The sequence below is a fragment of the Macaca mulatta genome, chromosome 2, assembly GCF_049350105.2.
Source record: "Macaca mulatta isolate MMU2019108-1 chromosome 2, T2T-MMU8v2.0, whole genome shotgun sequence".
NCBI lineage: Eukaryota > Metazoa > Chordata > Mammalia > Primates > Cercopithecidae > Macaca > Macaca mulatta.
In genome coordinates, this window is record NC_133407.1 from 97,107,344 (window position 1) to 97,121,398 (window position 14,055).

Below are 14,055 nucleotides of genomic sequence, written 5' to 3' on the forward strand. Positions count from 1 at the left end.
ATTTTCCCTTTATCTCTTTGTCTCGTGTCTTTATTACAATCTCTCCTCTCCGCACACGGGGAGAACACCCGCTAAGCCCCGTAGGGCTGGACCCTACATGTTTTCCTCTGTTTGAAGGCAGTCCAATGTCCTATCTCCATTCCTTTCAGTTGAATTCAATATATATTTACATCAGATTACTGAGCACTATTTATTATGTCTTAATGATGGGTAAACAATTATGAATGCAATACCATGGACTTTACAATGTAGTTTGGGGACACAGATACTTAAACAGATGATTTTCAAGTTGTTGGTAAGAACTAAGGTGGTGGTATACATAGGGAATAGCCAGTAACTGAACAAACGTCTGTATTAAAGGCAGTCATAAGATACCAAGAAACAAAACAAAACAAAAAAACAAAAAATGAACACTCTTTCTTTGGAGTTTATAGGCAATTTGAGGAGATACTGAATTAGCCCATCAGCAAGGATTGAAAGTTCCAAGCAGCAGAATTTACTTAGTTTATCGTTTACCCACATCTGGTCAGGACTGAGTATCACAAAGCTCTTAAATTAGGGAAAATGCCCTATGTCTAAATACAATCTCTTTTTCTTTAACCCAAGCTGCTTCTTAGTAAAAGTAGAAGCACAATTTACCGTCACTTATGAATAATTATAAAATCCGAATTGTTCTTTCTGGAGTCCAGAGAGTCCCACCCTGTGGCTATTGATGTACTGTACATGGTTACAAGTGTGCCTGGAGACTGTCTCAGCTCTTGGGACAACCAGAGTCCCTTGTAAGCAATCTTACTTCACTACAGTGGACCATACAAATATCTTATTTTCTGTGTGCCACAATATGAGAAAAGCTGGAAACCATTTCTTTAGACCATGTGCTTTAACCTTTCTTCAGAACTGGGCTAGTTTTCCAAGCAATCATTGTTGTATCTTATTAACCCTATTCCAGTTCTTTATGTAATAATGAGCTTTATTTGAAGAATTATGAAGAGAAGATAGGACTCACAGAAGGAACTAACTTCTTTTGAAGCTAGAGAGAGGATGATTCTTAGGTCTCCAGTGAACAGTTGATTTCCTAAGTAGCTACTTTTGGCCATCAGTAGTTGAGTGCTTGAGTGCCCAGCATAATGCAATTAATACTCTACTTCCAAAACTTTTGTATAGGCATTATGAATAGTGGGCTATGTGAGTAGCTGGCATACTAGGCAAATGAACCCATAAATATTATGTATTTTAGTATTACTCCTTTATTTGTTTTAACAATAACCAAAAAAGTTAGTCCTCATTATGTGCAAAACATTGGTTAGCTTAAAAAGTTTATTACTGAGAAGATACCTGGTACCTACCCCTCACAGAATATATAGTGTTTTAGAGAAGACAGATAATTAAAGAAGTCATTGCAATGTGGTGTGATTGGTGTTATGAAGAACATAAAGAAGAAACACTTACTGAGATTGCAAGACAGTTATATATAGTTACTTAGAGATAAAATTATTAGGACTAAATTGGGTGGCTCTTGTTTCTTTTAGAGTAAAATACAACTTTTGGTATGATTTAGAAGAGTTTCAACTGAATGTTACTTCCTTAATTATTCATCATAACCTGAGTAATATTGCAACTTACAATGCCTCTTATGTAATGTACAGTTTGCCCAAGTAACCTAAAAAACATTGAGACTTTCAATTCGTATTTTTCCCTGACCAGCAGGTAGTCCTAGTTTTAATGTAGTATGCTTTTTACTGGTAGCTTTTAATTGTAGATGTGATTAAATGATGCTACAATTGAGTATCCTCTTATCTTTTGTATTTTTAGGGAAGGTATTCATATAAATCAAGAATTACTGCAAATATCTCCTTCTATCACAGAGCAGTTCATTGAGCTGTTGTGTCAGTTCAACCCAACCCAAGTTATAGAGACTCTGCAAGTTCTTGAGTGCTACCGTCTGGAAGAAACTATTCAGGTAAGACGAACAAGGTAGAAGAGACAAGAGTAAACTATTCTTAACATTCTCCATTTGTCAGATGATCAAAGAAAAGGGGAAAAAATATATAATTTCTTTTTTAAACCTTATAAATTCTTAGTTGAGACACTCTCCTGAAAACGAAAGTCATATTAACAAAAGAAAAACAAATAGAGGTTTGTTGATATGTGCTATACCCATCATATAGGAGAGACCTCAGCTCAAAGGTATCTTTCTCAAGGCAGTGGCTTAGGGGCTTTGCTTAAACAGCATTTTAACAAAGAGCCTTAAATCTAACATAATGACAAGACAGGAGAGAGCAGTTCCAGCCTAGTAAAAGGTGGGAACATGTATAGGAAGATAGTCAACTGTGTTCCCTGATTCCTCCAGTGCCTGCTGATACCTTCTCTGGGCCAATAAGCAAGTGCTATCTCTAGTTAAGAATGTATGTCCTGCTATCAGGCAGATAGAGGCGGGGGCAAAGGATTCCTCTGCATTTTCATTGTCTTTAACTTAACAATCCTCAGTATTTGGGGGAAATGTATTTTGGTTTTGTTCGGTGCCCCCTTTGAAATTTTACTTTTAGAAAGTTTCACATATTAAAAGCCAGGTGAGTAGCTCTGGAGAGATTTGGGTTAGTGATTTTGACATAATAGATTGGCAGAGGGGAGAAAATCATAGATTGGAACAAGTGGAACGGAACGAATTCAGGTACATTGTCCCATATCTTATTGAAACAATCTCTTGGTTGTGAAAATAGGTCAGTTTAGTTAAATAGTTGCATCTCACTTTAGGAGGTGGTGTGGTAAGTGGGTTTCCATCAAAGTCAGTCAGGTATAGGCACATAGGCATTTAATAAAAGTCATTTCTATAGAAACAAAAGGAAACAAAAGTTAATGTTCGGAGCAGTCTCTAAGCTTGTCTTTCAGCGTTCCAGAGAACTTTCTGTCCATAAATAAGTTGTTGTGGTGATTCCTCCAAAATTTATATCAAGTTGTCTAGCTTTAGTGTGCAGAGCTTCATGAAAAGCAGTTTTAATTTCAGTGATTCCAAGTCAGAAAAATGGAAGAAAATGTTCAAATATTAGTTTGGAGAGTTCGTCAGATATTGGAGGAAACTAAAAATTCAGGATATAGTCAAATTGCAAGTAAATAATAAAATCTCGAAAACTGTAGTTAGAATCTCATAATGTTTACTGTAGTTTTTTTTTTCTGAAATAGTTGTTTCTCCAGTTACCCCATTTTTACCAAAAATAATCAGAGTAAGTTCAATTGACTTGTAAAATAAGTTTAGTGTCATTATATTTATTATTTACATAATACTATTTTTTATATAAGTACTACAAGATTATTTATATAAGTACTACAAGAGTAGTGATTGGCCATTTAGGCTTTTTAAAAATCTGCTCTGCTGAAACTTACAAGAAATCTCACAGTAGACGTTTAAAAATCTCTCATCTTCAGGCTGGGAAACGAAGCCGTGGGCTTGCCATCATCAGATTTTACCTGTAGTACCGAGGTATACTGTTTTCTTGAGGCCCCCAAATATTCTGAAGTTCCTGGGCTTCTCAGGAAGTGACGTTCTTTACTTACTGCAAGTCCAGGAACCCTGTAAGCACGCCATCTTGACAAGGGACCAGACCAGTTTTTCCAAGGACTTTATTGCCTCCTTAAAGTTAAGCTTAGTTTCTTAAAGCAGTCTGGTTATATCTAAAAATAATGACATCCCAGTCAAAGCCTTGGTAATATAACCCGTGTTTCCAATTTTTCTGCTACAAACAGAGCAAATTCTTACTGAACTCATGAAAATAACTATGTTGCCATAGAATATGAATATTCAGTTTCCAAATTCGGGAAGGATCAGGTATAGAAAAAAGTAAATGTTTTAATTTTGCCACAAAAATATACTTCACCAAATTATTGTAATGCTATGAATAGCCCCCCCAACCCCGCAACCCCCACCCCAGAAAAAAAAGTTTTCTTAACTCTGGAAAGCAACATATAAAAAGTATCAGCAGTGTTTCAAACAAGTCATAAAAAATTATTTCAGTCCACTGTAATTAATTCTTATTTTTCTTAATGTCAGGTTAGCCATGTTATGAGGCCAGGTTTGTTTGCGTTTTCCATTGGGGTTTGGGAAATTTTTACCCAATTCAGTGGTAATATGGTGTCACAGTTGTCAGAAACCTGTATTCAAGAATGTTTGTTGCACTCTTTTTCATGACCTCCTTGAAGATGCAACACTTTAGAATTTGCAAGGAGATTTCAGAAAAAAAGCATCAAAATAAAGTAATTAACTGTGGACAACATGACTTAAAATGGCTGTGATTAAAGGCATAGTTGTCAAAGATATTTGGTTATTTTCTGTGGCCTACAACAATTTAACATAATAACCCAAAATATGACTGATAACATATACCAAGACATAACCAGATTTCTAGGAATCTCAGAATTTTGGAACACATATTAATAACACTATATACAAATCCAACTCAAAGAAACATCATTTCTTATGTGACAGTGTTTCCCATATAATTTAGCACATCAAATGAGCTGGTTTATGATCTCTCTTTTGTATGCCTCAGGGACCCTCTGCCACATCCCAATATTAGGTTGAGGTTAAAAAGACTCAGTTTTAGAATCTGAACTTTGATTTTGAGAAGCCTGTCAAATACGTCAAAGGTTTAAAGGACTGGATCAGAATAGGATCACAGTTCACTGTAAAATAATGATAATTCATAAGTCAAAGACATAATTAAAAGGGAGACTCACATATGACGTTACCTGTGTAAGTTTATACCTACTAAGTGGTAGCCCCTGAGATTGAACCCACATAGTCTGACTCTATAGTGCATGCTCTTAATTGCTGTGATAAACTGCTTCTCCATTTATTTTAGTAAAGTCAGCTTTATAGAAATTGTTATTGATCAGCATGATAGAAATTCTAACCAACTCAATAAGCATAGAAAAAGGAACACAGTAAAAATATTGAAAGGAGACCAAACTCTTGTTTGCAGACACAGATGGTTAGATAGTCCTGTTGTGCCATAAAACTTAATAGACTAAATAGCAATTCAGTAACTTTAGCATATTCATTGCCTTAATTCTCTTCCCTTGTTTTCTCCTGTTTCTAAATGAAAATGTACAGACACACACATTATTTTCTGTAACAGGTTAGTATGTTTCCCTTTTAACATTTATTTTTCAGCTATTACGTATCTCTTTTCCTTTCCTAACAACACTCCTGAAACAGTTGCCTGTACTTTCTGCATCTACCTCCTGAATTGCCCCCACATACTTTTAAAAAATGTTTAATTATGAAATATTTCAGATTTACAGAAATGTGCTGAATATCAACTATGTATATACCCACCAACCAAATTTTACAGTTAACATTTTGCCATACTGGCCTTAGATCTTTGTTATCTTGTTGTTCTTGTTGGTTTATATTAAAAGTAGAGCACCCATTATCTTATTCCCCCCTCTCCCCAAGGGCTCCACCATCCTAAACTGGTGTTTATCCTTCTGATCTATGTTTTGAATTTTTTCTATATGTGTATGTATCTATAAAATACATATTAGTTTTATATGTTTTTAAAATTTGTATTAATATACAGTAGATATTTTATTATAAATTGCTTTTTTTAAACCAATTTTTTTTTTTTTTTGAGACAGTCTCTCTCTGTCATCTAGGCTGGAGTGCAGTGGCGTGATCTCTGCTCACTGCAACCTCCACCTCGCAGATTCAAGTGATTCTCCTACCTCAGCCTCCCAAGTTGCTGAAATTATAGGCGCGTGCCACCGTGCTGATTTTTGTATTTTTAGTAGAGATGGGATTTCAGCATGTTGCCCAGGCTGGTCTTCAACTGCTGACCTCAAGTGATCCGCCCACGTTGGCCTCCCAAAGTTCTGGGATTACTGGCATGAGCCACTGCATCTGGCCACTTTTACTAAATTAAAAAAAAAAAAATTTATACATGTAGATCTACTTCATTCACTTAATGATCTTATGGTAATCTATCAAATGAATGTGCCAATTTATTTCCCTCTTGGTAAACATTTAGATAGTTTCCAATCTTTTGCTATTATAAACAGCGTTACAGTGTACATCCTTATATATATCTTGTGTGCCCATATGAGGTTTGTCTAAGTAATATTCTTGGAAATGGAATTGTTTAGACAACAAAGTAGTGTAGTTATACTGATATTGCCAAGTTGATTTACAGATTGTTTCTATTCTCATCAGCAGTGTCTGATATTTGCTATTTTTCACATCCTTGCTGATGCCTAGTATTTTTAGTCTTCTTAATTTTTGCCATGGTGGATATTAGTGATTACTCATGACACTAAACATCTTTCCATATGTTTGATGACCACTGGAATTTTCTTTTCTCTGAATTATTTATTCATGTCATTTGCCAATTTTTTCTGTTGAGTTTCTGTGGTTCTCTTACTGAGTTCTAGAAGTTTTTTTCTGATTTCCCAATCTCCAATCCTTTGCTAATTTTATGTGCTGGAGATACTTTCTTCCAATTTATTATGGCACATCATTTAACTTGGCTTTTAGTGACTTCTGTTTTAGTTTACCAGTATTTATGTCTTAAGTGTGTGTGTGTGTGTGTGTGTGTGTGTGTGTGTTTCCTTTCCTGTTTTAATGGAATAAAGGATATTCTCTTATATATATAAATTTTATAGTTTAGCTTCTTACATTTAGGCTTTTAATCCATCTGGAGTTAATTTTTGCAAGCTGATCAAAAGAAGGATTTTTATCTTTTCTTCCACATGATGGCTAATGGTTCATGTGGCATTTTATTATCCATTCCTCACTGGTTTTTAATGCCATACTGCCATATACTAAACTCCCAAATATACATGACTCTGTTTGTGGGTTCCATTCTCTTCCTTTGATTGTCCTTCCCTATACCCATACCACATATTTTAATTAATACAGCTTTTCAATAGATTTATTATTTGGAAAAAGAATCCTCCCTCTTTATTCTTTTTCTTTAAAATGGTTTGGCTATTTTTAGTGTCCTACATCTCCTAGTATTCCACATTAATTTAGAGATCACATTGTCAAGTTTCTTTAAAAGAAACAAACTCTCTGGAATTTTGATTTATGAATACATTGAGGCCGGGCGCGGTGGCTCAAGCCTGTAATCCCAGCACTTTGGGAGGCCGAGACGGGCGGATCACGAGGTCAGGAGATTGAGACCATCCTGGCTGACACTGTGAAACCCCGTCTCTACTAAAAACTACAAAAAACTAGCCGGGCGAGGTGGCGGGCGCCTGTAGTCCCAGCTACTCGGGAGGCTGAGGCAGGAGAATGGCGTGAACCCGGGAGGCGGAGCTTGCAGTGAGCTGAGATCCGGCCACTGCACTCCAGCCTGGGTGGCAGAGCGAGACTCCGTCTCAAAAAAAATAAATAAATAAATAAATGAATACATTGAATTTATAGACTGATTCAGAGAGAATTGACATCTCTAAAGTGTTGATTCTTCTCTTTCAGGAAAATGTATGCCTTTTAAAACAGGCTTTTCTGCTCTTTGGTGAGGTTTTATAGCTTTTATATAAGGTTCCTGCACATATTAAATTTGTTCATAGTTACTTTATAGTTTTTATTAATATTGTACAAGGAGATTTTTTGAGATGACCTTTTTTTATTGATTGCTGCTGCTTATTAAAATGTTACTAATTTTTGTACATTGTTTTGTATGGAGCAACCAGGCAGAATTCTTTTAAAATTCAATTTCTAGATGATTATGACAATAAGACTAATGGCAGTTTTATTTTAATTCCAATCTTGTAGTTTTTTCTTTCTCTTATCAGATGTCTAGGATCTCTAAGGCACTGGTGAATAGAAGCAGTGATAGTGTGACTGCTAACCTTGTTCCTGATTTAAAAGGGAACATATCTAATATTTTACATTAAGTATGATATTTATCGTAGGATTTTGGTAGATAATTTTTATTAAGAAAATGTTATCCCCAGTTTGAGTAAGAGTGTTTTGTTTTTGTCATGAATGGGTGCTGTATTTTGCCAAATGCTTTTTCTGCATTTATTGAGACTATGATGTTTTTTCCTTTGTTCTGTTAAACTGTTATTGTTTGTTGTCTTTTTTCTTCTAATAAACATTTTTTCTAACTTGTTAATCTTTTCAAAAAAGCTACATTGGAGTTTGTGAAATCTCTCTATTGTTTCTCTATTGTTTGCCGTCATTTTCTGTACTTTTTTCCTTTTTTCTCCCTAGCCTAACGGATACTTCTTTTTTACTAATTAGAGATTTTGTTTATTAAATTTTTTTAATATTTCACAAGTTGATGTGTAATGTTTTCATTGTCATTTTCAATTTTTTAATAATTATACTTGATCAAGTTCTAGTTTGTATTGTTACTATGTATGTATATATGCTGGCTTTTCTCCAGTGTGTATACCTAATTCAGGTGTGTAACTTTTTAAAAATAAATAAATGAAAAAAATGAGTGAATTTGGTCCAGTTAGAACTGCCAAATGAGCTACTATATGACTAGAAAGTCAGTTATTTGCACATTATACTGTAAAGTATCATACTAATAAGGTATAAATTCATTATTATCATATGAATATTTTTCATCCTCAATGGGATCTTCCCACTCCACAAACAAGATTGGTGAAAAAAAATATTTATCTTTTTTATTTCCTAGATTACTCAGAAGTATCAGCTTCATGAAGTCACTGCTTATCTATTGGAAAAGAAAGGAGATATTCATGGTGCCTTCCTAATAATGTTAGAGGTAACATTTTACTATGTTTCTTTCATCATGTTTCTGTCTATTCCTCTATTCATTCATGAATCCATCTTAATTTCTTATGTTTCAAAGCAAGTTGCAGACAGTAATATATTTTACCCCTGAATATTTTTATCATGCATAGCATTAACTAGAGTTTAATATTTCTTTGCGGTACTTTATTAAAAGGTAAAATGTACAACAGTAAAAAGAAATGTCATAAATGTACCATTTGATGAATTTTTGACAAGTATTTTTATGTATATACCACAATTTGTTTGCCCATTCCTCCTTCAGGGGACACTTGGGCTGCTTCTACCTTTTGGTTGTTGTGAACAATGCTGCTGTGAACATGAGTGTACAAATACCTTTGAGTTCTTGCTTTTATTTCTTTGGGATATATACCCAGAAGTAGAATTGTTGGATCAAATAGCAATTCTATTTTTAATTTTTTGAAGAATTGCCCTACTGTTTTCCATAGCAGCTATGCCACTTTACATCCCTACCAGCAACACTCAAGGGTTCCAGTTTCTTCGCATTCTTGCTAACGCTTACTTTCTGTTTTCTTGATTAGTAGTCATCCCGATAGGTGAAGTGACATAGCAGTTTTGTTTTGTTTTGTTTTTTAATATTGTCATGTGGCTAGGAATAGATTAGGGATATCATATTTATATTTTAAAATGTTCCATATTGGCTTCTTGTTTCTTTCTAGCCATATGATTCTAAAATAAGCCAGGAAGAATCATCCACAGAGGCTTTGTGTAGGCTCTTAATCTCTTTTAATCTGTAAATTACTCCTATACCTCTTTTTTTCTTGCAATTTATTTGTTGACAATACCATGAACCTAGTTTTAAGGAATAAATAAGAGTATTTTTGACATTGATGAGAGGAGAAACAGGAGATCTTTGTGGGGAATGAGGCCATTATTCGTAAAAGAATACAAAGCGAAGAAGTATGGATTGCTGAAAGAGTGCCAGCAGCTTCACTAGGGCTCCGCTGTGTAACATATAGGCAGGTCAGGCGAGAAACAACGGCTAGGTCCAGATTTGGACAGATTTTGTTGGACACACTAACGAGTTGTGACTAATCTTCTTATCACATGGGATCAAATAAAGGTTTTTAAGCAAGAAACTGATTTGATGTTTGTTTCATAAAGACTGCTCTGGTGACTGTTGGGGGATGGAAGGCAGGATACAGAGAAGAGGGAGGTAAAACAAAGCAGACAGTACTTGGGAGGCCATTGCAATGGTACAGGTATGAGTCTCTGAGAGCTTGAACTGGGTGTGTCAGTGGCAATGGAGATAAGAGGGCAAGATTTGAGAAGTTATTGATCATTTGCATATGGTATGAGGTAACTGAGAGGGAGTAGTTGATGATTTGAGCTTATAAGCTTTTTACTCATAACCCAGTATATTATACCCCTTTTACTCATAACCCAGTATATTAGTCTCTTTTGTGTTACTCTAAAGGAATACTTGAGGCTGGGTAATTTTTAAGGAAAAGAGGTTTATTTGGCTCACAGTTCTGCAGACTATGTTAGCATCTAGCATCTGCTTCTGGTGAGGACCTCAGGAAGTGAGGGTAAAGGAGAGCTGACGTGTCACATGGCATGAGAGGGAGCATGAGATTTGGAGTCAGATATCCAAACTATATCACCCAGTATTAATTGGATTCCCTTATCCAAAGCATAGATAAATCCTGATCCTCATTCCTGTGCCTAAAGAATATAAGTGGTGACTGTGGCCGGATGACAGAAGCAGAGGTGGGCAAAATGAGTGCTACTTGATCTTTGGGTCCCTTTTCATACTGCTAGCTACACTGTCTGTAAACACAAGATTTTACTTCTGACTGACAGTAAAGTACTGTTCTTAATAACCTTGTAGTTTTGAGGGTGTTACCTTTAAAATATGTTAATTCAAGTATTGAGTGGGTAGAACTACAAAGTGTTCCTTTTTAACTCCTATGTTCTTTTTGTCTCCTAGAGACTACAAAGCAAACTTCGGGAGATAACACATCAAGGTGAAAGTAAGTTCTTAAATATAATTACAACATTTTTCATCCATGGACCCCATGTTTTAAAAGATATGTAATAAATTGCATTTATTATGTAATAATTACACTTGCATATATGCATAATTACTGTTTATTCGTTTTAACATGGATCCAAAGAGTTCATAACAGGAAATCATAGAAACCATTGTGGCTTTGTTATGTTAATTTTCAATGGAGTTAAATATACAGAAAATTAGGCACTGTTTGTTGGTTATCTTTATTTTTTTTTTGAGACAGGCTTTCGCTCTATTGCCCAGGATAGAGTGCAGTGGTACAGTCTTGGCTCACTGCAACCTCCGTCTTCCAGACTCAAGCAGTCCTTCTGCCTCACCCTCCCAGGTAGCTGGGACTACAGGCGCATGCCATCACATTGGCTAATTTTTGTATTTTTTGTAGAGATGGGTTTTGCCATATCACCCGGGCTGGTTTCAAGCTCTTGGCTCAAGTGATCTGCACACCTCAGCCTCCAGAAGTGGTGAGATTGCAGACATAAGCCACCACGCTAGGCTGGTTATCTTTTTGTTAATAAAAGTTTGGTTGTGTTTAAATGAGGTATATAATAACATCCTAATAACATCCTAAAAATTAATGTGCCAAACAACAGCAAATCAGAGCTTCTAATTAGTAGGACGTTGAACATAACCAGTGTTTCCAAACTGAATTTATACAGTTTTAACCCAAAGCAGTAAAAGTTGACAGTTTAGTATCTTGAGTGGCTTTGTCCTCAGCAAATATAAAATTTTCATCATATTCCTTGATATTTCAAAGAAAAATTATTTTAAAAAATTGTGGTGGCGAGGCGTGGTGGCTCACACCTGTAATCCCAGCACTTTAGGAGGCCGAGGCAGGCGGATCACCTGAGGTCAGGAGTTCGAGATCAGCCTGGCCAACATAGTGAACCCTGTCTCTACTAAAAATACAAAAATTAGTCAGGCATGGTGGCACGCACCTGTAGTCTCAGCTACTTGGGAGGCTGCGGCAGGACAATTCCTTGAACCTGGGAGGCAGAGGTTGCAATGAGCCGAGACTGCACCACGGCGGTCCAGCCTGGGTGTCATGACAGAGCAAAACTCCATCTCAAAAACAAACAAACAAACAAATTATGGTAAAATATACCCTAACATAAAATTTACCATTTTTAAGTGTACATTTCAGTAGTATTAAGCATATTCATGTTATTATACAATCATTACCCCCATCCACTTCCAAATTTTTTCATCTCCCCAAACTGAACATCTGTACCTATTAAGCAACAACTCCCCTGTTCCCCTCTCCTCCTAGCCCCTGGCAAACACCGTTTTACTTTCTTTTTTCACCATTCTTTTTCTGAATTTGATTACTCAAGTATCTCATATGAATGAAATTATATAGTGTTTGTCCTTTTGTGACTTATTTAGCTTACCATAAGGTTCATAAATGTTGTAGCATGTGTCAGAATTTTCTTCCTTTTTAAGGCTGAATAAAATTCCATTGTATGTATAGACCACGTTTCATTTATTCATTCATCCTTCAATGGACACTTGGGCCACTTCCACTTTTTGTCTGTTATGACTGATGCCACTATGAGCATGAATGTACAGTATCTCTTCAAGACCTGGCTCTCAGTTCTTTTGGGTATATAACCAGAAGTGGGATTGCTGGATCAAGTATTAACTCTGTTAATTTTTTGAGGAATGACCATACTTTTTTCCCTAGTTGCAGCTTTATTTTACATTCCCACCAACAGTATACAAGGTTTCCAATTTCTCCACATCCTAACATTTATATTCTGTTTTTTTAATAGTAGCTATCCATATGTGTGTGAGGTAGTATCTAATTATGGATTTGATTTGCATTTCTCTAAATGATTAGTGATGATTTTCTCAAATATTTTGGCTATTTATCTACCTTATTTGGAGAAATGTCTATTCAAGCCCTTTACCCATTTTTTAATTGGGTTGTTTGTTTTCATATTCCTTGACATTTTTAAAATAGCCCTCCTGAAGATCAGGGAATCACTTGGTGGGTGATTTTTAGATTATCCTCTTTAACGCACATGTCTTAGAGACTTCTTGGTCCACACATTTCACTAATACATGGTTTCCCTAATTCTCTGTAGATTACTTCCCTATATTTTTGTAGTAAGATCCTAGATGATAGGGTCTATGTTGTTTTATGATCATCAGGTATTATAGTAAATCTTTTTGGAATGTCAGTGAACACTTGATTGACTTTTTATATTGAAAGTTCAACTGGACACTTAATTGCTATTTTTGTACTATCAGTATGTGTTCAGTCAATTTGGTTATGTTTGTTGCATTTTGTGGTAATTTTAAAAATTTAGTGTTATAAGAATAACTTTTCGGTTTTTTTTATTTTTCTTTTTTCTTTTTTTTCTTTTGGAGATGGCATCTCTGTTGCCCAGGCTAGAGTGCAGTGGTGCAATCTTGGCTTACTGCAACCTCCGCCTCCCAGGTTCAAGTGATTTTCCTGCCTCAGCCTCCCGAGTAGCTGGGATTACAGGTGTGTGCCACCATGCCCGGCTAATTTTTGTATTTTTACTAGAGACAGGGTTTCACCATATTGGTCAGACTGGTCTTGAACTCCTGACCTCGTGATCCACCTGCCTCGGTCTCCCAAAGTGCTGGGATTACAGGTGTGAGCCACTGCACCCAGCACCCCCCGCCCCGCCTTTTTTTTTTTTTTTTGTGAGATAAAGTCTTGCTCTGTCGCCCAAGCTGGAATGCAGTGGCGTGATCTCGGCTCACTGCAACCTCCGCCTCCCGGGTTCAAGTGATCCTCCTACCTTAGCCTCTTGAGTAGCTGGGACTACAGGTGTGTGTCACCATGCCCAGCTAATCTTTGTATTTTTAGTAGAGATGGGGTTTCACCATGTTGGCCAGGCTGGCCTCAAACTCCTGACCTCAGGTGATCTACCCGCCTCATCCTCCCAAAGTGTTGGGATTACAGGTGTGAGCCACTGCGCCCAGCCAAGAATAACTTTTCAAGACAATACATGAAAGACTGAGGGAAAAATTAAGAAGAGCATTCCCTCAGAATCCCTACAGTCATTTGCAGGTGGTATGTCTGCAAAGGCCAGTGTTTTGAATTCTAGTGAAAATAAATTTTCCAGAAATAGTCTTATGCCTGCCATCTACTTTCTTTCTTTTTTTCTTTCTTTCTTTTTTTTTTTTTTTTGAGATGGAGTCTCACTCTGTTGCCTAGGCTGGAGTGCAGTGGCGCAATCTTGGCTCACTGCAACCTCCACCTCCCAGGTTCAAGTAATTCTTCCTGCCT

General features: G+C 36.2%; 1 protein-coding gene across 42 annotated transcripts in view; it reads left to right on the forward strand.

The window, feature by feature from the left end:
- VPS8 (VPS8 subunit of CORVET complex) overlaps positions 1-14,055 on the forward strand; it is a 388,385-nt gene that overhangs the window by 284,397 nt on the left and 89,933 nt on the right. For all 42 annotated transcript variants that reach the window (XR_013413738.1, XR_013413737.1, XR_013413739.1 and 39 more), the window contains 3 exons: positions 1,813-1,960; positions 8,643-8,732; positions 10,710-10,752. Coding sequence is in view for 38 of the 42 variants with exons in the window: in XM_077991934.1 (XP_077848060.1) it covers positions 1,813-1,960; positions 8,643-8,732; positions 10,710-10,752 (281 nt within the window). In the remaining 4 variants the exon portion in view is untranslated. The remainder of the gene's footprint in view (positions 1-1,812; positions 1,961-8,642; positions 8,733-10,709; positions 10,753-14,055) is intronic.